Consider the following 21,080-nt stretch of genomic DNA (forward strand, 5'->3'; position numbering starts at 1 on the left):
AGACCCATTGCGTCTCATTCTTCCACTGAGGCTGGGTAAAACATTCATCCTGGTGGTTAAACACAAATGCAGACTTCCAGAAAACTGCAATATGGCTCATACACAATGCAGGGCTGAATGGCCATCTTCTCAAGCCTTGGACCTTGCACATACAGGGCCATGTCTCCAACATGCAGGTCTGAACCAGCCCTCAAAGGAACAAAGGGAGCTGCTGTCTATCAGGCCAGACTATCTGCCTATCTACTCCAATACTGTCTACTCTGATAGCATCTTTCCAGGGTCTTGGGCAGAGTTAACAGGTCTTTTCCCAGCACCCTGACCCTTTTTAAAACTAGAGGTGCTGGGGACTGGACCCGGGATCTTCTACATGCAAAAGCAGGGGCTCTCTCACTGAGCTGGGGTTCCTCCCTTCAACCATCCTGGCAGAACAACCATGTCTCTCCTTGTCCTGTCTCCTCCTTCACCCTTCATTCACTGCCAAGTCTTGTCTCCTCTTGCCCAGTTCCTCCAAGTGCTCCCCATTTATTGCTGCTGCTGCTTCTCTCAGGCCTCTCCTGCTTGGCTTGCCTCTTGAAGAGAAACAGGCAGGCAGGCCTGCCATCCATTTATTTAACCTAGGAAGAGCCGCAATCTGAAAACCTTGAAATCCTCTTACACAACTGTTTTGGCAAGCCCCACCATGTCCCAACAAACATTAAACTGTGCTTGCCATTTGTCTCAGGAATCCTGCATTAATAAACATGAAGAGGAGCACTTTCTACCTCCCACACTCAGTGACAGATGAAAACAAAGACCAGCTGTAGTCATCAATGGATCCTTGTTCTGCACATAAAGGCCTAATTGCATTTTATTTCAAGCCTACACATGGAAAACTTTACTGATGGCATCTTGTCGATTTCAGATTCTAGTATCCCAGTTGACGTACTGCAAAGCCATTTTTGTTCTAGTCATTAACACCTTCACTGCCCCAGAGATAGGCAATAAAGAATCTTTGGGGGCATACTTCCTCACTGGACAAATGGTATACACAAATCCAACTCCTTGGGAGCAACCTGAGCCCTTTTCTCACTGAGGTTATCTGTAGGAATGCCGTTATTTGTTTGCTGTGTTAGCAACGGGCATCTAGTGCTGTTGGTCCCATAAATCAATGGTGTTGGATGGAGCCACCACCACCAGGTTTTCATTTTAGAAAAACCTATCTTGTTGAAAAGTGGGGTGTGGGTGTGTGACATTAGTTCCATCAAGAAGATGGGTTAAATCTTGGGCAGTGGCAACCTCTCAGTGTCAGAGCACCAGACTTGCTTTAAAGCAACTTCATATGCTGGCATCAAGATCATCTTGGCTACTTTCATGGCTGTGTAGATTTGGGGCCATAGGGAAGAGCAAGCATGGTGCTCTTGAAATGTTAAGACCCACTACATGGGCACCTGCGCCTCCCCCCAATTTTATTGTTCCTATGCTAATGCATATGGAACCATAGAATTATTGTGTTTCTGCTGCACCCTGCGGAGGCACTTCCATTTATATCAGAAAAAAAATATGTAGATGAAGTCATCATGTACACGGGTCTAAGAACCAGGCCCAGTTTTTAAAAATTTCTATTTTGCTTTACCCAATGAGATGAAGATGGCAGAGCACTAAAAACACGCGGCATATATCTAAAGAGGAGCCAAGAAGTCTTACTTTGCCGTTGTTTCCTCATCATATTTTGTCTTCAGGTCAAATAACTCCGTCCGTGTCTTTTCCAAGGCTGAAGGGGATAGAGGGGGTAAAGCAACATTGCCAAGGCATTACTGACATGTTAAGAGCGACGTAATAATAAAAAAGGGCTACTCAATTACTATTGAACTATAAACTGTTCTCTGTCTGAAAAGTCATCTTGCATTAAGCTTTCTCCCTGACCAAACAAAATCACATTGCAGAAAAACAAGGCTTAAAAGCTTTTCAAAATTCTTTCCTTTAGAAAACACACACACATACATTCTCTCTCTCTTTCAGGAACAGTGAAAGTTTCCAGATTCTGTCCCGCTGAATCTAGCTAAGCACATTATATTCCGTTTATAGATCTGCATCTGTGACACAAACCATTTGTGCCAGTTAAAACGGGGACCTGCTTTGGCTTCAGATGGGAAAGAAGCCAGGCAGGCTGAAGCTCAGGCAGGGAAGCAAGAGCAGGTAAGTCAAGAACAAGCTACTGGCAGGGAGGGAAGGAGAGACTGAGGAAAGGGAGGGAGGGACAACTTCAAGTGACTGAACTTCAGTGTGGGAGCCAAAGGAAGGAAAGTAACCCCCATCTCTAAGTCTTTCTGAGAACATCAGGCACAGAAATCAAGATGCAGCTGAGTAATAAGCAACAGGCTGGTATAGTCTGGTCCCAGGTCTGGGGGTATAAGAGGGTCCTCCTCAACAAAGGCCAATGGTGGCCACAAAGATCCCAGGGTGCTTGTCGAGGGCAGAGGACCCAACCTTTAACTGGCCACAGGCAGAGTTGGTCTGGTAGGAGGGGAAAATCCTGCTTGAGAATGGCTTCCCATGAGCAAATCATTGGCCACTGTGAGGACTGGATGCTGGGATAGATGCGCCCCCTTTGGGCTCATCTTGTGTTCTAAGCTTGGTTCTAAGCCATTCCCATAGTACCAGTGTGGATGCTATGGTGAACCAAAGTTCATCCTCATCAGAAATCCACGTAGGTAGTGGAGGTGAGCTCATGCATGGCAGGCTTGCTGTCTCCTAAGTATGGTTCGGAAACTGGTAGCCTTGCATCTGCTCTGGGCCAAAGAGAGGAGGTGGCCAATGTTTCGATGAACCCAAAGCACCTCCCCCTTCTCTGTTTGAATCAGTCAAATAGCAAACCTGTTTGCAACGCTTGCACTTTGTGTTCAGCCTCCTCCAGCTTTGAGGCTGTCGAAACCTGCGTCTCTTGCAACATTCTGTAGGGAGAAAGCCAAGGAAACAAAAGGCAACTTAAAATATATTCATCTCCATGTAACATAAAATAGAAACATAAAAATGCATCTGTCAGGGAACTGCCATTGGAGAAAAGGAGGTGAAAGGGCTCACAGAGGCTGAGAGAGACTTATCAGCTGAGGAGGGAACCAGCAGGGGGAGAGGAGGAGCTCCAAGGGAAAGTGAGTCGGAGGGAGGGCTCAGAGACACTTCCAGCGAAAATAGCGGGGAGGTTTCAGGACCTCCCATAGGGACACCCACTCCTCGCCGGAAACTGTCACGCCGAGAGTCCAGAAGACGCGTTTCCGTTAAGGAACTTTTATGCTGGAAGAAGTTCCGTAAACGCCCACTGTCCGATTCTACAAGCGACTGACGGAGCCATGCTTAAGGAGCTCCGTCACAGACAGAGGTTTGTGGACTTAGCCAAACTCTGAGGGACTAGGACTTTATGCACAAGGAGCTCATCATCCCATCACAGCATCTTACACAGGGTTGGAACCGATGAGTTCTTCCACAGTCTAATTTCAACAGAAGCAAGCTCCTCTGAGTGCATTCCCTAAAACAAGGATAGCTAACCTTTTTTTGTTTGAGGGCTCATTGGCCAGCTCTCTGGGATCTGCATACCAGCAATGGGTGAGACCAAAAGTGAGACCCTTCCCCCTGTGAGCCATTCAGCTGATCTGTGCAGGTTGGATTATCAACCCTCCCCACTCATCAATGGATCAATCTGATGTTCAGTGATGGATATCATAGCCCCAATGCAGACAAGTCAATGTGGAAAAAGTGCCAGGCAGTTTAAAAATTCTTGCACATTTGGTGGTCCCTTTCTTTTTCAGAAGAGACTTATTTGGGAGCTTATGAGCAAATCAGCAATTATAAATGCATTCAATTAATCATTTAATGATCAAGATTGGACTGTGGGACATAGGTTCCCCACCCCCGCTTTAAATACATGCATCTGACTGATCTCTAACACAGAACAAGTTTGTGCCCCAAAAGATGAAAAAAATGGCTCCTTTCCAAAAATAACACTTCCCCAACCATGGATGGTTGTTTTCATGTGCATGCTCTCTAGTGTGCTACCTTTGGACCGAAGGGTGAGCAGTACAGGGTCGGTATCAAAACCCCTAATCACTAGACAGCCTTATTAATATAGATAATAAGCATGCTTCGCATTTCTGGAGCACATTTAAGAACTTTCAAGTGCTTCACATACATGATCAGAGCAGTCCTATTTTCCCGAGCTTTTAAAATGGATTTTTTAAAATTTTGCTGACTGTTTTTATGCTGCCCATGATCTCAATGGTCTTCTTAACTGCTGTGTTTTATTTGTATTTGTAGTTTTAGCTGTGTTGCTTTACCTTTTACATGAAGGATGGTCTATAATGATATATACAATATTAAAACAAGCACTACCACTGCATTCACCACCATCCTGCCCAGTGCTTAGTGCTCTTCTTTCCCAATATGCTCTTCTTTCAAAAGGGAAAGATTGGGGGCAGGGAATACAGAAATGCCCCACCTGCACACGTTAACTTACCTTTCTTTCTCAGCAAAGTCATTCTGCAACTTTTGTTCCTTCTCAAGAGCAATGTTCTCCGCTTGGTTCTTCAGGGTCTGCTCATATTCCCGGATTTTCTCTTTAAGTGCTTTTATTGTCACCTCTGTTTCAAGTGGGGAGAGGAGAAAGAAAGAAAGAAAGCGAGGGGAGAAAATGAGCCAAGGTAAATAATGATACCACGCAGTGGCAGAGTGTGGCTATCTTGGAGGTGGTGCAGCAGCAGCAGCAGCAGCAGCAGGGCTTAAATTTTCGCTCTCCAGCCCTGACACAAAATCAATGGCCACAAGTCCCTTTGGATACCTTTTACTCCCTAAATGGTAAATTGAACTTTAAATGTTTAAGGTTAAGCAGGATCAATGGACGCTGCCGGGAAGCGGAGTGAAGGTTTCTCTAACCTGACTGCAGGGTGGAATCGCCGCCAAGACACCTCATCGCCCTACATTAAGCTCTAGGGTGATCAGAGATGAGGATCAGGAAATTGTCTGAAACACAGTCACACCATGGCCTGTCCACAGGGACCTCTAGGATTTCAGAGAGGAACCCCCCCCCACCCCAACCCTAGCTGGAGATTCTGGGGACAAAAACATGAAACCTTCCCCATGCAAAGAATGTGCTTAACTACTGGACGAGAGTCCCTGAACAGCTCACGGCCAGATGTGCCCAAGGCCACTCAACCAGAGCCTCCTCCCTAGAGTGCTTAAAATATGTACAGAATTAGAAGCTTGCAAGCTTTTCTTAGCAGCCCTGAATGTTGCCCTGCCCGAGGGTAAGATCTATCTGCTGATACAAGAGGGCTGAAGTGGGCGAGTGGCGCAGAGAGCAGGGGGAAGCCAGGCTGCAGGTATGTGTGAACTGTGCCGTGGCAGCAAGGAGCACAAGAAGTAGCAGCAAAACGTGATGTGGGATTCCCTAGGATGCTATGGACTACCACCAGGGGGACCAAAGCTCCTCCTGGCCCCCCCTGGCTTGTGCCAAGATTCAGTGTGCCAACACTTAGGCTTCTTCGTTTTGGAGGAGATACAAGGGGTAGTCTATATCCATGTAGTCTATATCCAGAGGATTGCATCTAAGGCTGATCCAACTCAGAGTAGAAAACAAAGGGCATGAATAAATTGGGTCTATTAATTTCAGGCATTGTACTCTGCATACAACTTAGTTGGATAAAATGCCAAGTGTATTTCTTCTGCCACCCTGAAGCAAGCAGTCTTTCCTGCTAGTGTGATTGACTCCAAAGCTGGGGACTAACACAAGTATTGTAAACCAACAACGCTTGTACCTGCATTATATTTCAGGGTACTTTTGTTGTTATTTTTCTTATTCTTTTGACCAGGGAAACTGCGGGCTGGGCAATTGTGTGCATGTGCTATGGCTCACAATAAACATCAATAGCAACCTGAGAGAGCACCTTCTCCTTAAAAAGAAAGAATTATTTACCATTCTAAGTATTAAGAACAACTAATGAAGGCTTTCTCTACGTTCTCTATTTTCATGGAGACATCTGCCGGAATAAATGGCAGGGTTTCTTTGGTACTAGCCCCCCGTTATGTGAAACTCCACAACAGAAGGGATATAATCCTCCCCACCGCTCATTTTCATCACCAACGGAAGTTCAGTCAGGCAGCAATTAGTGCACAAAAACTGTTTGACCAATGCATATCTTTTCAGCTAAATGCTGCCAATTTCCTGTTTTATACAGACATACAAACACATACATCGCAGAAAGTTTCAGTGAGTCGTTCCTGTGAGCAAAACGGCAATATAGAAAAGCTACAAAACATATTATCCACTCTTCAATATTAGGATGCAGGTAAAAAGAATAAAAAATGGTGGCCACCTTCACAACTCATAACTCTCAAAGCCATAATGCCCAGAATTAGGTGCTGCCATAGTAACCTCAGTCAGTAGAGCATGAGACTCTTAATCTCAGGGTCGTGGGTTCAAGTCCCATGTTGGGCAAAAGATTCCTGCATTGCAGGGGGTTGGACTCTAGCACCCTCATGGTCCCTTCTGTGATTCTACAATTTTAACCACAGGTGTTGTGTAAAAGGAAAACAGTTTTAGAGAGAACAACTTCTCATTCCCATTTCAGGACGCTGTTTGCTGCAAAGTCCAAATAGGAACACACACAACCTGAAGCATTTGAAGAGGTGAGCGCTCGCTGCTTGTAATTACAGTGTTTCTATCTACAAGGGACACCATTAACAGTTGGCCCGTCCACTTAAATAACTAACCTACATTGCTTCAATATCAGCACTCTACCCTAGGGATAAACAAAGTAAAGTGAAGGCAGCAAATACCCACGTAGAGTCACATATTAAACTGACAGAAAACGGCACAGTGCTAAGCATTCCCTCTAAATGCGTACGAAGCATACAGGCAGTGGCTGGAAAAGATTCACATATAAATTAATACATTTAAGCTGGGCCTTAATATTCAAACACTGAAAAACGGCAACCGCAAGAAGTTAAAAACAGGTCAGCTAAATCCTGAAAGACAAATGAGAACAACAGATTTAATTGAGGCAGAGATGCTGCGCGTGTTTGATGCTTATCAAGAAGATTCTAGCTGAGATCATGATCCAACACAAAAAAGGCAAGCCTAGGGACGCCAGAATCTTAACCTGCCCCTGGAAATCCCGGCGACCACAGGGGCTGAGAACAAAGCCAGCTGCTATGTACTTTACCCACTAATCTACAAAGCCCCATCTAGAGTTCTGTTTCTTGGTCATGCTACAGTGCAAAAGGTTATGGAGAACTGGCTTTTACAGATGGCATTCCTTCTCTAAATATCATTATTATTTCCTTATCTAAACCATCCCCCAAACATTTATGTTCACACATAAGTAGGAAGAGCATTCCTCACCCTTCCCAGTTTACCTTGATTTTTCACTTCTGCAAATTCTTTGTTGTACTCCTCAAGCGTTTCTCTAAGTTTCTGGTTCTCTGTTTCAATATCGTGCATGCGCTGGACTTTCAGCTGGAGCTGCTGCCCCAGATCCAGAGCTGGTACGGGATCTGAACAATACAAAGATGAAGACAGATTGATCTCCATTTCCAGACAAGCAAGTTTATAATTCAAAGCAATACAATTAAAAACTCAATTGCAATCGTTTGGCAAACATGTCTGTGTGCGTGCAAGCAAATATACACACACATGCGAAAACACACAATTTATGTATTTGGCGTCAGGTCAAATCCTTTCCAACAAGTCAAGTTATCTTGATCACATTTCTTCAGGAAATCCTAGATTTCCCAGCTGATTTCACATTTCTTTGGGGGGGTTCTAGATTTCTAAGCTTTGGGGAAGCTTAGAATTTCTCAGATCCAAATCTTTCCTTTCTTGAGGAAACAGGAGAACTGGCATGGTGTGTGACGATAGGGAAGAATTAGGTTGCTCAAACATTCAAAACATACACTGAAAAACCACACCAGGATTCCCCCACCAAGTATTTTGCCAGAAAACTCAGGCAAAAGGGTCTGATCAAGTGGGATCAGTCCAAGTTAGTCCAAGTTAGCTAGCACATCCAGGCAGCCTAATAATGTTCAAAGCATCCCTAGAAAGGCACCACAATACACCTGCCACATACACATACACAAGCACGTTTCACAGAGACTGCTGGGCTGGTTGTGAGCTTTGCCAGCCAGAGCAGAAGAATCCTGGAATCCAAAAAGGGTCTCATAAAATAGCGCTGCATACATTTCTGCGGTGGGCGCCAGCATCACTTGTGAAATGGCTACAAAGATTTAGTCTCCCGCTGAGGAATGTTAAACACACCAATCTCGGAGGATCAACAACAGTACATATTAGGGAGCTCGCTTAATTTGCAGCCGCCACAATCATTAATTTTACAGACCACCCTCAGTTGCTGGAAACGCATAATAAGCCCATTGTACCTCTCTTAACGCATTAAGTGCAAGCCTGGGCACTTTGCAACGTGTCAGTCCAGCACCAGAGTTTATAAAAGAACAGCACTGGGTTATGTTGAGGAAAGAGAGGCAGGGTGTGCTGCATTGTGTTAACTCTGCTCAGAGAGGGCTTCCTGCCTTGCCACCTCCATAATGCAAGGGGAAAAACTGAGGCTGCTTATCACTTGCCCTCACAGCACATGCATACTTTATAACTACATCACTTTCTCATTTGTGGTTTTTAGGCCAGGGTGGTTGTTTTCTCTTCATTATTAGCACTGTTAAAATATTCATCTCACATTAGGTCTTTTTTTAAAAAGTTATTTAACACAGGGAGGATTTGAGAGCAATTATAAAATTTAAGTTCAGTGGCAGCTCGGGGAGGTAAAGGCCCAACAGGACTGTCCAATTAAGTAGTGCACAAATTGCTGCCACTATTTCCTGCCCTCTGTGGGCTGGGCTGGGCTGAAGGGTGGAAGCACTTGAAACAACCAGTGCTCCTGCTGTCTCGCATCAGCCAGAGGCTTCGCTTGGGCCTCGTGGGCTGGAGCTAGAGCCTGAAGTGTAGCAGGTCCAACTTCCATGGGTGGTGAACTGGAAACACTGGTGCCCGAAGAGGCAGCGATGGGAGGAGTCTGCGCACTCCAAGCAGGAGAAGAGTTTTGACCTGGCGTTGAACCGACAAGGCCAAGTCAAGGCTTTCACTACAGCCGTCTGAGTAGAGGAGCACCCCTAAGGGGAGATGTAACCAGAAGGGTCAATGCTGACTCTTTGCCATGACCTCCACAGTGCTGTCGAGATTCAGCTGGCAGGCTCTGGTGGTGGGAGAAATAAGGGGGGTGAATTAGGGGGTCCTGGGTTGGAGGGAGAGGGGAGTATCCTATCTGTACTGCAAATTCAGTCACTTTGGAAGAGGGAGCAAGGATGTCAGCTCTCCCCTCTGACCTTCCGATGGAGCTGGAAGCCTCGGTGGAGGCTGGAGAGGGCTTTGATGGACTAAGAGGGGAGGCTGAACAGAAGGTTTAGAGTGTGCACTAGTGTTCAGACTATGAGTCTTGTGAACAAGCACATCCTGCCCCATCTTTGAAAGCTTGGTGGGAGGAGCGGGAAAACCTGTTGGGGCATCTTCATCACTTCTACGCCGTTACAAACTTCTTGCCCTGCTCCCTAACTTCTGAGCACTGGGTCTGCTGCTGAGGCTGCCTGAATAAGTATCTCTTTCATATTTCCAAGCAAGTGCCTCTGTCTGCATGTGCTGGGTGGGAGTAGAGCACTCTGACAAGGACTTCATATTGGATCCACTCAAACTGTATTTCTATGTGTACACACATCTTTAACTACAGGTACTGTCTGAAATAGAAATAGCATCTTTGGGAGTATATTGCAGGATGCTCATGCAGCCAATCGGAAGCCGTGCCTTGGTTTCTGAACATTTCGGAAGTTGAATGGACTTCCGGAACGCATTCTGTTCGAAAACCAAGATATGACTGTATTCTCTCAAAATTTTGCCATCTCTTATATTTCTTCTTCCTCTTCTATTATTATTATTATTATTATTATTATTATTATTATTATTGCTATTGTTATTATTATTATTAGTTTGCAGGAGCACATCCTTGGCAATGGGACCAGAATCCAACCTTCACACTTTCCCTCAGCCTCCAACTCAACCAGCTCCACTGACAGCCAGTTTCTGCTCAAGTGCGAACTTTTTTCCCAAGAGGTGAAGCCTGTTAACTCCCCATCCCTTAAAGAAGCACCTAGCAGCTGTGCCATGAGACACTCTTCTCCATCACCCCCTGAACTTTGCCAACCCTCTGCCTCAGGGTCCTCCTCTAGCAGATCCTACCAGTCGCACCCGGCTTAAGTCACAGGGCCCATGACAATTTTTAGGGCCCCAAGACTTGCAAATTAACAAGGCTTTCCTGGACTAAAATCTGCCAAGCATTTTGTATTAACTATTACTCACCCATCCCACCAACATCTACATTATAAAATGAATAATGACTAAACCTTTAGTCAATAAATTCCCAAATCCCTGGAAAACATTATATCGTAAATGAAAATGTTGGCACTCATAATTATTCATTAGGATATGTATATTTAATTTAGCTTTATTAAAGGTTAATGTCAAAGAAGCAAAACAGTTGCAGAATAAAGTATGAGCATAATGTTAAGCCTATCTCCTTGCATTAAACTCCAAAATTTGCTTAAGCCAAGATGAATGATTAAAATGTCAGCAGCTTTTGAATATTGTTTTGGGATATGCTAAAGAGGCCACACAGAACAGACTTCTCCACTTTAATTCATATGGCTTCTATTAAAGAAAACTAATTTAATAATCACTGCTATAAAAACTCGGCCATGATTCTGCTACATGCCAGCCCAGCAACTGCTACGCTTCAAACCTAAAAATGTAACAAGCTTCAAAAGGTATGTATTTGGGAACTCAGAAAAATTCCCAAGGAGGGCCATTTTTATTATTATTGTACAAACCTTGCAGTGGTATCTGTTAAGGAAAAATGATTTTAGAAAACAAAAATGATTTCACTAGAGCATATAAAAATGAAAACCTACTAACAAACTACACTTTGGTTATTAACTTTCTTACAAGAAGAATGAGACACAACGTTTGAAAATAGCGGTGAAGATAACTTAAACACCCCACCCCCACCATATTCCACTCAGTGCCAGAAATTTGCACTTAATATCTCTCAACTGGGAAGAAAAATATTCCAGGTTCCTGGGGAGCAGAATATCCCAACCAGATGTGAGGGTGTAATCATGTAAAATTATTTGGGGGATTGAGAAGAGAAACAATTGCTCCCTGTGTTGATACCTGGGTTCGAATCTCTATTCAGAGATGTGAATGTACTCTTATTCTTTCTCCTCTAACATGGGAGGAATGTCAATAAGTCTACCTCACAAGGCTGTTGGCAACTGTATAATTGCTGAACAAGACCATGAACACTGGAAATGTTACTAAGAAATTATTGTGTTCCACAGAACATGGTTGAGTGTAAATCTGCAGCTGCATCACTGGGACAATCATCACACGCGTTGAAAGATTTTGCCTTTAACGGTAAACAGAAAGACCCTGGTTAGCAGTGAGAATTTCTGTGCCTGAATGCTCAGGTTCATCAAATAAAGTTTTAGAGCAGTGAAAGGTAAAGGTAAAGGACCCCTGGACCGTTAAGTCCTGTCAAAGGCAACTATGAGGTTGCAGTGCTCATCTTGCTTTCAGGCTACGGGAGCCAGCGTTTGCCCACAGACAGCTTTCCGGGTCATGTGGCTAGCATGACTAGACCGCTTCTGGTCCAATGGAACACCATGACGGAAACCAGAGCGTATAGAAACGCCTTTTACCTTCCTGCCACAGCGGTACCTATTTATCTACTTGCACTGGCGTGCTTTCAAACTGCTAGGTTGGCAGGAGCTGGGAGAAAGAAACAGGAGCTCACTCCGTTGCAGGGATTCAAACTGCCGACCTTCCGATCGGCAAGCCCAAGAGGCTCAGTGGTTTAGACCACAGCGCCACCTGTTCCTAAACTCAGTAGCAAAGTAGACAATTGAGCCCTGGAAACATGCCATCATTTCTGTATTTGAAGTGCTGCCTGGTCCAAGTCCAGTTTAAACCTAAGGAACCATCAGAAGGGGAACTGGCAAGGTTGCCCATTAACACTTATCACCTGGGCAGCAGACAGAGTAGGCACTCAGGCCACCTGGTCCCAGTCTTTCCCAAGAGAGTGATATCAATTTTATTTCGATTCGCATTATTTGCATATTTGTAGATATAAATCTGTACATAAAAATCTGCAAGCACAAATTTGTTCTCTTTCTGGGTGCTGCATATGTAGTTGCCCCACTACTGTGAGTGAGGATGACCTGGTCTTCTCCAATTCACTGGGAAGAGTCCCCAACGAATCAACACTGCCCAGAAAGCAGAATTCCATTCCTAAGCCCTACGAGAGTGGGTAACAGGGATGCAGCATTAACTGGGCAACCTGCCAGTACAAGGAGGCTGGCTGCCCATTATTCTGGGAGCTGCTCTGCTGCTGTATTCACTCCAATTTTGAAAATTATGTTCTATGATGTTGTATGATGTTCTTCTTGTTTCCAGAGGGGTAGCCATGTTATTCTGCAAAAGCAGCAAAAAATCCTGTAGAACCTTAATGAATGACTAAGAAGCTAGTTATGGCATAAGCTTTTGCAGTCATGATGATGATGATGATGATGATGATGATGATGATGATGATTATCCCACCCACTCTGGGCAGCTTCCAACAAAATATTGAAAATACAACAAAACATCAAACATTAAAAACTTCCCTAAACAGGTCTGCCTTCAGGTGTCTTCTAAAGGTCAGATAGTTGTTTATTTCCTTGACATCTGATGGGAGGGCATTCACAGGGAGGGTGCCACTACCGAGAAGGCCCTCTGCCTGAAGCATAACCAACCGTTCTAGATATATGCAGACATGGGGTTCGGGATGGAATTAAAAGTTATGAAGTCAGAAGGGAAGGGAATGCAACATGGACAGACTGCGACAATTCAATGAGGGCAATTCAATGTATGCAAACAAGTGACCCTTCACAACAAGCAGTGACAGGCAATAGAAAACCACAGGGTCCATGTTTTGTAACTTTTTCTTGTTGAACCATTAGGTTTATGCTATAAATGGTTCTAGCCACTACCTTCCACACATTCACATACCTGTGGTTTATTTATTTTGGTTTTAATTTATGTCTGTATTTGTTTGGCAGTGATCTATAATTGTATATGGTCTATGTATATTGCCATCAGATCCCATTTGATAACAATGTATTTTGCAGAATCCTATATAACCTTTTTTGGGGTGAATTAATAACAATTATTAAAACAAACAACTTGCCAATGCTGAGCTAACTAACACAGGCAATAGGACAGAAAGTCACCATCTCACGCCAGACCCACATTAACAGAACCGAACTTCTCAATGGACTGCAACTCATTCTTTCTGCAGCTGTTTTTGAATCACTTTACTGATAGCTTTTATTGTTTGTTCTTTTTGTGTATTACTTTTTTATTGTATTTTTTTATTCTTGTAAGTTGCCGAAACAATATATGAGGAAGCACAGGCTTAATTTTTTTATTTTTTTAAATAAACATGCATGTATTTTTCTTTGTCCTTTAAGAATAGAATATGACACTAACATTAACCTGGAAAATCCTGTTTTATTCTGCTCAAGCCTTGTTCCCGAGAAAGAGAGAGGGTAGTGGACTAATAGAGAAAGGCAAGATGCATTTTAGAAAAATGCTCTCCGCCCATGGGACACACCCTTTATTCTCCAACGTAAGTGTTTACAAAGGGAACATTGAGGCTGACCCTGTCCTTCTCCTCCTCCCTTCACCATTAGGTGAAGGGCTCAATGCACCCCTTGTGAGCCTTGCTTCCACAATGACATCATGTGCCCACGTGGATTACTTTGCGCTGGGGCACTCTAGGCTAATGTAATCATATGATTACATAATTAACCCAGCTGTCTCATTAAAAAAATCAACTGGAATTCAGGGCATAATTAGTCATACAGCAATTAGCATGCTGATGAGCAAAAATGATGAAAATCCCTCTGGATGGGGAGTGTGTGTGGGGACCACCCATGCCATTTCCAAAAAGAAAGTAAAACCCCACACGGCTGAACAGGACTGGGAGCAAAAGAAAGACCGGATCTGGATCCAGACCTCCAGTGCAGGTTTTGCAGATTGCCAACCGTGCTTAAAAAGGAAGGGTGAGGGTGCACACACAACAGAATGCCCTATAATCACCAGCAGAGAAAGGTAGAGGAACGCAAGGGGTGGGTGTCATGAGCCAGAGAGGCTCTGTGTCATCCTAGCAGGGTTGGACCGAGAAGGCAGAAAAAAACTGACTGACAAAGAGGTTGGTGGAGGTCAGTTTTTAGAGAGGTGTGGCACGGGTCAGAGAAGCTTAATATGAAGAAGGCCGGTGAGCTGCACATAGAGATATAAAGCTGGGGAGGGAGGAGAGAGCGAGCAGAGAAAAATGTGGGTCTCTTTTGGCAATGGTGGAGAACTGGGGGCATTTCCTCTCCACAGGCCAGCAGAACATCCTCAAACACCTGCCCAGCCGTGGACCTCTCTCCCCGTGCAGGGGTGGATGGGCTTGACAGTGGTGTTCTTCCACTGCAGAGTGAAAAATTACTTGCTCTCCCCAAAGTTTTTAGATCTTGTTTAATTTCATTTTTACTTTTTAAAGTCTCTACTCCTTCTGTGTTTTACACTGATTTTTATTAATTTAATGGGTGGTTTTTAACAGTATTCTTGGTTTTTCCTTTCTTTTCAAGATTCCTGTTCTTTTGTCTGAACGCAAACTGCAATGAAGCCACTTTATTTTTTACAGAAAGCAAGTATACAGGCACACACAAAATAAAGTCAAGACCCACAGCTGGCCTCAACCCAGCTGCCTGTTCACCTGTCCTCTCTGAGTGGGTGAAAACTCCTGCTTACTGTGCCCTCTTCCTCTTGGAGGTGGTGCAGATTTGAGGAAGGGCAAGTGAATGAGCATTTCACCCAGAGTCCTTTGAAATCTGAGTAGGTGTGCGGCTAACTACAAGACTGCTCTAGTCTGCCTTTCAGAGCTCTGAACAACATGGGAGCTTTCCTTCACAGAGCGTACATCTGATTTTGGAACAATGCCTGTATGCACACAGAGCATAGCATCAATGGTCCTCTCCTGGAAGACCACTGTGCCACCTTTGGCAAAGGCAGGGTTTCTCTACATGGAGGAGGTTTTGCAGTGGCAGAAAGGCATTCTGGAAAACGTGAACTCCAAACCACATCAGGAGTTAGAAAGGGCTCCCTGGACTCCACCAAAGGGACTGCCTCCTCTTTTGCTGAAGGAGAGAGCAACACGGTGGAAACGCAGGAGCAGAATTTGTTCAACAGGATCAGGAGGCACATCTAAGCCTCTCTTTGAAGAGATTTTGCATTAAAGCATAGCTAATCTGTTTTCTCTCTTTTTTTTATATAAAAAAAGACATGACGTGTAAAATGTTCATCTGCACTAAAACATAGGTCTCTGAACCAGAGCTTTGCAGCTGCTAGCAACCCCATAATCAGCAGTGTAATATCTGCACAGAACTGAAGCATGCCCTCTATGGGCACAACTTCAATGCAACGAGACTGGCTATCTTTATTTATCCTGTTAAATTCCCATTTGCCACGCAGTAACTCATTCGTCTCCTGGTGGTGGAAGGGGATTGCGACAATGGGGTGGGGGGTGGGATGGGGGAAGAGAACCAGAATACTAAAACAAAAGGACTTCATTACAGGCCGGTAACACTGACAACAGCCAGACAGCCAGTTATGAAACACGAGCAGAACCACAGAGGCAATTAATTTTTTATACAGCTGGTAATGCGCTTCCGAAGGTTTGGCTCTAAAAATAATTCATTCCTGACGCTTCAACTCCTTTTCGGAGCGGCTGTATCTGCTCTTCCAAAACCAGGTCTCCACGCAAAAGCGCTCGGTGATGGGTTTTCTTTCGAGAAAACGCCCACAGAGAACAACGGTTCGGTCTGGTGGGGGGGTGGAGGAGAGAGAGGAGGAGATAGAAAAGAGAGCGTCCTCCGGCAAGTCCGTTGAAAATGCACTGTTTGGTTTTAAAGGCCACTGCACACCATCAGCAGTGCCACAAAGCAGAAGGGAGTTCTTAAGTGTCCCTTTATTTTGCCCCCAGGACGTTCTGAGCAATGTTCACAGCACAGAGAGGCCTCAAGAACACACTCGCCACCCTCCCTCTCTCTCGTTTATGCCAGAGCAGAGCAATGCCTCAACTGGTGTGGATCAAAGCAGCACCTTTTTCTCAAGGCCAGTGCAGAGCAGAGGGCAAAATGCTAGCCTTGGACCCGAAGACACCCAGCTGCCTTCAGAGAAGTTACGATTCCTTGGCTTCACCCAACCTTGCAGGATTCATTGGGAGGAGAGAACGAGAAGAACAATGAAGCAACTTGCACGCCAAAAGGAAGCAAGAACAAATTGTCATAGCAAGTCCTTGCATATCCATCCACAAATGAAATTGCATCTCAAGACCAAATAAGAATAATTACACTGTGGCTTCTGAATATTCAAACGCCTTCCGGTATAATTAATTCATTAATTATTCCCCAGAAAAATTAATAAACCCACATCACCTAGGGCTTTCTCGCAAGGAAGCTGTAACCTGCCTCCTAACGCAGCCAGCCCGGTGACAGAAGAGTGATGGCCCTAAGGCCCAAGCTCCCCCAGGACTTCTTAGGAAGCGCAATAGAGAGCATGCTTTCAAACACTGGCTACACCAGGCTCTCCTCTAAATCAACCCAAGCTTCCTTTAATATGCTGATTTTTATTGTAAAATGAGACTCACCCTAGAGACTAAATGTTTGCAAAATAGTCCGTCCTCTCTCTTGCTAACAGGGAGGGGTGTTCTGGGCTGGGATCATGGTGCATGAAGACAGGGGTTCAGTATTTTTATCCTTGCACCATTTTCCCAGTTAAAAAAACCCCAAGCTACCCCCATTATTTGTTTATTTCCCCAGAGGCACCCCCCCCAGCAAAGACATTATGAAAATCTGTATTCCCATACATACACCACAATTTATAACAGTATATTATCTACAAAACATGTTTTTTTATTACATGATCCACAAGTTAGCATTCTTACAGATCTGGAGTAACAGAGTTTGGGCTGCAAGGGCAGCCAGAACTGCTAGAGTTAGTGAATGTTATAAATGAATCCAAACGAAGATTTTTTTTCTGGAAATAATGACAAGCCAAGAGCTGCTGTCTAAACAGCGAGTGTTTCCAAAAGGGGGGTGCAGCTACTCTTTAAACTAGTAAGTCACGCATCCGGGGTATTGGTAGGTACTTTAAACAACCGAGGGCACAAATCTGCAAAGATAAAAATGCACATGCTAATTTATATGCATACATTCCTTTGGGCCAATTTGAGACAGTGGGTGGCTGGGGTCTCCCCTGCCACTGTTCTTTGCTTACAGGCGGCTGAGCACTCTGCAGTTTTTGTTTTTTAATTTAAATATTCTTTAAAAACATCGGGGGGGGGGAATGGGGTAAGAGATCCAGAGCCCTGCACACAAGTCCCAGGGTTCAGCACTTCTGGACCATCCCCTAACAACACTCCAGCCATTTAGCTAGAAACATGGTTTTAGATGAACAGCTTACTGGAGCTCTCTTTAGAGCCTTGGGGTGGGGGGTGATGATACAAATACTGGTTCTGTATACGATCCAAGTACCACAACATTGTTATATGTGGAAATTCAGAAAAGCGAAGTCCCTCAGAAACAGACACACTGCAAAAATTATGGGAACGGGTTGAAATGATTCAACCGGCATCTTTGTTGAAGGATACCATAAATTTCAGAAAAGAACTGGCCCTGCACGATACAATAGATATAGGAAAGAAGTTAGGTTTTTAAAGGAACAGAGGTAGACTATATATTACTACCCAGCACCATCACGTTAGATGTTAAGCTTTCTTGTCTGATAGTAATAATAATAATGTCACACAAAGCAAAACTCCTAGGGCTTGCACTACAAAAGGAAGTCCCGTGTGCACAAAGTGACCTTTAACACCAAACAAAGAATTACAGGCTCAATCCATTAAGAACTCCTGCCACCTTTTTCAATAAGAATATGGAAGGTAAAGATTCACACAAAAGTCCTGTACATTTTCATCAGTGTAAATAAGGGCTCAAAGTTAAATTACTAAACCATCTAGGCCAGATTAGACAAGAGCTTCTACCTTGACCTGACCCCTACATGGTGTCCGTGCACGAGTGCAGCCATAGCTCAGTGGCAAACCACATGTTTTGCATGCGATAAATTTTAGGTATAATCCCCCAAATACGGTAGGGTTACTTTCTGAAACCCTGGAGAGCTGCTGCCAGTCAGAATAGACAATACTGGGCCAGATGAGTCTGATTTGACATGAGACGGACTTCCATGTTCTAACATTCTTAAAGGTGCACATGTGTACAATTCAATCTGTGCAGGCCCAGATTCACTGCAAAGTCTGGGGTTAGGCTCATTACATATAATTCTTTGGTTTATGATTGTGTACATCGGATGTGTTTTCTCTGTTAACCCAGTTTGTCAAGAGTGCAATCAGTTTTCATGTAAGGCATATTCTAGCTGCAGCTGTTTCCTGAGCCTTATTATGGGATAGAGGAGCTGACCTTGCTCTACCAGTCAGTCTAGAAAGCGAGTTTGTCTCCTCCTGCTGGTGAGGAGGCAAAAGACTGGCAGGAAGCTGACTAATCCAACCAGAGGAAGGTACTGCCCCATATTTTAGGAATGCCCTTCAGCACCATCCAGCAAAGGCCCCTAACTGCTGGTTCCCCGGTTAAGGAATTCTCCCAGCATTCAAATCAAAGCTTTGAAACCATGGAGTGTAGATTTCTGAATACCAAGAACCAGCTCATTTACATTGCTACGCTACTAATTTTAGCTATAGATATAAGCAGAATTTACAAGAATAAACAGAGTGGCCTAAAAAGTCTTTTATATACTATGGGTATGATAATGAAAAGAGAGAAAGAAAAGAAACAGGAGAGCCTGGAAATCAGAATGCTAGGAATAAAAGCCAAACACACACAGAGAGAGGAAAAATCTTGCTTTATAATTATAGACAACCATGTAATAGAATCAGTCCTCATTACTCACAATACATTTCCCAATCATATCAATTTTTGAGCTTGGAGAGCAAGCTCAGAGGAAGAACATGGCTGATGGTTGCAGCATACATTTGGTGTGCATCCTTTCCAACAAAGTTTCCAGTCTGCCTTATATTTGCCCAGGCTTTTCCTGACCCATAAAATTGGACCGTGTTTTATGTGTTTGAATATACTTTATTCCTCTTTTATATGCTTTTCTGTTTGTTTTTTTATATCGCTGTCCCATTTGTTTTAGGTTGTGTTTTTATTTTAATCACATATCATTTGGGTGTGTGTGTTTTTTTAAGACAGTACACAACTTAGAAGTTTTTGAAATATTTTGCTGTATATAAATGCTTTTAAAAATAAATAAAACAAATAAGAGGCAACATGACCAAGCAAGCGGACCATCCACATCGAACATAGCTTTCAGAAACAGCCTGGTCTTGAAACAACGGAATGTGAGCAAACGCTCCAGTGGCAGTAGAGCTAGTGATCTGGTTGAGGTCCTGGTCTCACCATGGGATGGCAAGATGAAGACACGTTCCTAAGGGTCCTCTCCAATGCTGCAGGGTCCATAGTGCCCTTTAGTTTACCAAGGAGTTGTAGATGATGAAGGAGCAGCACTTTGGCACTGGCATTGCATCTTCAATGAGCCATTGGGGGGGCGGGGGGTATTCCAGGTGGTTCAGAAGCTAATCATACCCGAAGTGGGCCTTGGCGCACCGGGTAACATGCTGTGCACTGTTTGCATGGCACTTGGATGATAAAGTCACTCAGCTCTGTAGCGCCTTGGATACAGCAGTATCTAGTTGCTGTGTCTAACGCAGCCCCTCCCATACCAGACCCAGAATTTTGAGATGTGATGGACTGCCTGCCTGCTCCCATGTACACAATGGCCTAGACAGTTGCCAAGTGTGTGATATTTGGCAACACGTGAGAACATACTCAGTACCTGCAACCCAACTGTGGAATGTATTCCCATCACAGATTCTACTGCCACCAAACCTGATGTGTTTTTTTAGAACCATTTAAGAACCCATTTATTCACCCAGGTCTTTGGCTGAACTGGCTGTGGAGCTGGGCGGTCTCCCCTTTCTGACTTGTCAAACAGCTTTATGCAACGATGAATCTGTTAGTTTTATGTAACTGGCATTATTGTGTATTTATTTTTTGTATTGTAACCCACCCTGGGGTTATTTTGTAATCAAGAGTGGGCTATAAATTCTCTGAATCAGGTTATCTTCAACCTTTTCACACCAAGGACCCACTTTTAACCAAAACATGCCATTGGGGACCCATTTCTTCTTTTTTTTACCCATTTATTTGTATGGTTATAGGGCTCTTGTTGCAACCCACCTTGGATCAAGGTGCAACCCACTAGGGGGTCCTGATCCAGCAGCTGAAGACAAGTGCTCTAAACAAATAAACAGTTAATCCCAGATCGTTCCCTGAAATGCTAGCCAGTAAACCTCACTTACAATTTCTTCCCATTAGAAAGTATTGCAGCATATTGATTGGTGAAATACTTCTCAAATACACAGCCAACTGACAGGCAAAGGAGAAAATGCCCGCCAGGACATGAAACTCCAGACATCATTTGCTTTTCATAACAGGACAATAAGTCTGCATACCTGGAACATCAATTAATCTCTTGTAGACATTCAAGAATGCTGCCTCGGCTTCTTTGCTTCTTTTGCCCAAAGCATCAATCTGGAAAATAAAAGGGGGAGAAGAAAGGATCTTCAGATCAGTTATAGAGGAAGAAAATACTACCACTTACACAAGCAAGGGTAAATTTATGACTTCATAAACATTTCTGGGGATGCCAGTTCATGTCTCCTTTAAAGCTAGAAGGTCAGAGCTCCACATGAGAACAGCAGGATTGGAAAAACATTTCCAGTTCCTTAGTGTGGGCATCAGATTTTTATTTTTTACTACCAGCCTTTTACAGCCAGATC

The 21,080-nt window shown here is 44.0% G+C and overlaps 1 protein-coding gene across 9 annotated transcripts in view; it reads right to left on the bottom strand.

The window, feature by feature from the left end:
• CUX1 (cut like homeobox 1) overlaps positions 1-21,080 on the bottom strand; it is a 261,921-nt gene that overhangs the window by 117,730 nt on the left and 123,111 nt on the right. For all 9 annotated transcript variants that reach the window (XM_053367430.1, XM_053367431.1, XM_053367427.1 and 6 more), the window contains exons 4-8: positions 20,754-20,832; positions 7,384-7,521; positions 4,487-4,610; positions 2,854-2,930; positions 1,684-1,750 (exon numbers count right to left, since the gene is read on the bottom strand). In XM_053367430.1, coding sequence (XP_053223405.1) covers positions 1,684-1,750; positions 2,854-2,930; positions 4,487-4,610; positions 7,384-7,521; positions 20,754-20,832 — 485 coding nt within the window. The remainder of the gene's footprint in view (positions 1-1,683; positions 1,751-2,853; positions 2,931-4,486; positions 4,611-7,383; positions 7,522-20,753; positions 20,833-21,080) is intronic.

The sequence above is a fragment of the Podarcis raffonei genome, chromosome 15, assembly GCF_027172205.1.
Source record: "Podarcis raffonei isolate rPodRaf1 chromosome 15, rPodRaf1.pri, whole genome shotgun sequence".
In the NCBI taxonomy this organism is placed as follows: domain Eukaryota; kingdom Metazoa; phylum Chordata; class Lepidosauria; order Squamata; family Lacertidae; genus Podarcis; species Podarcis raffonei.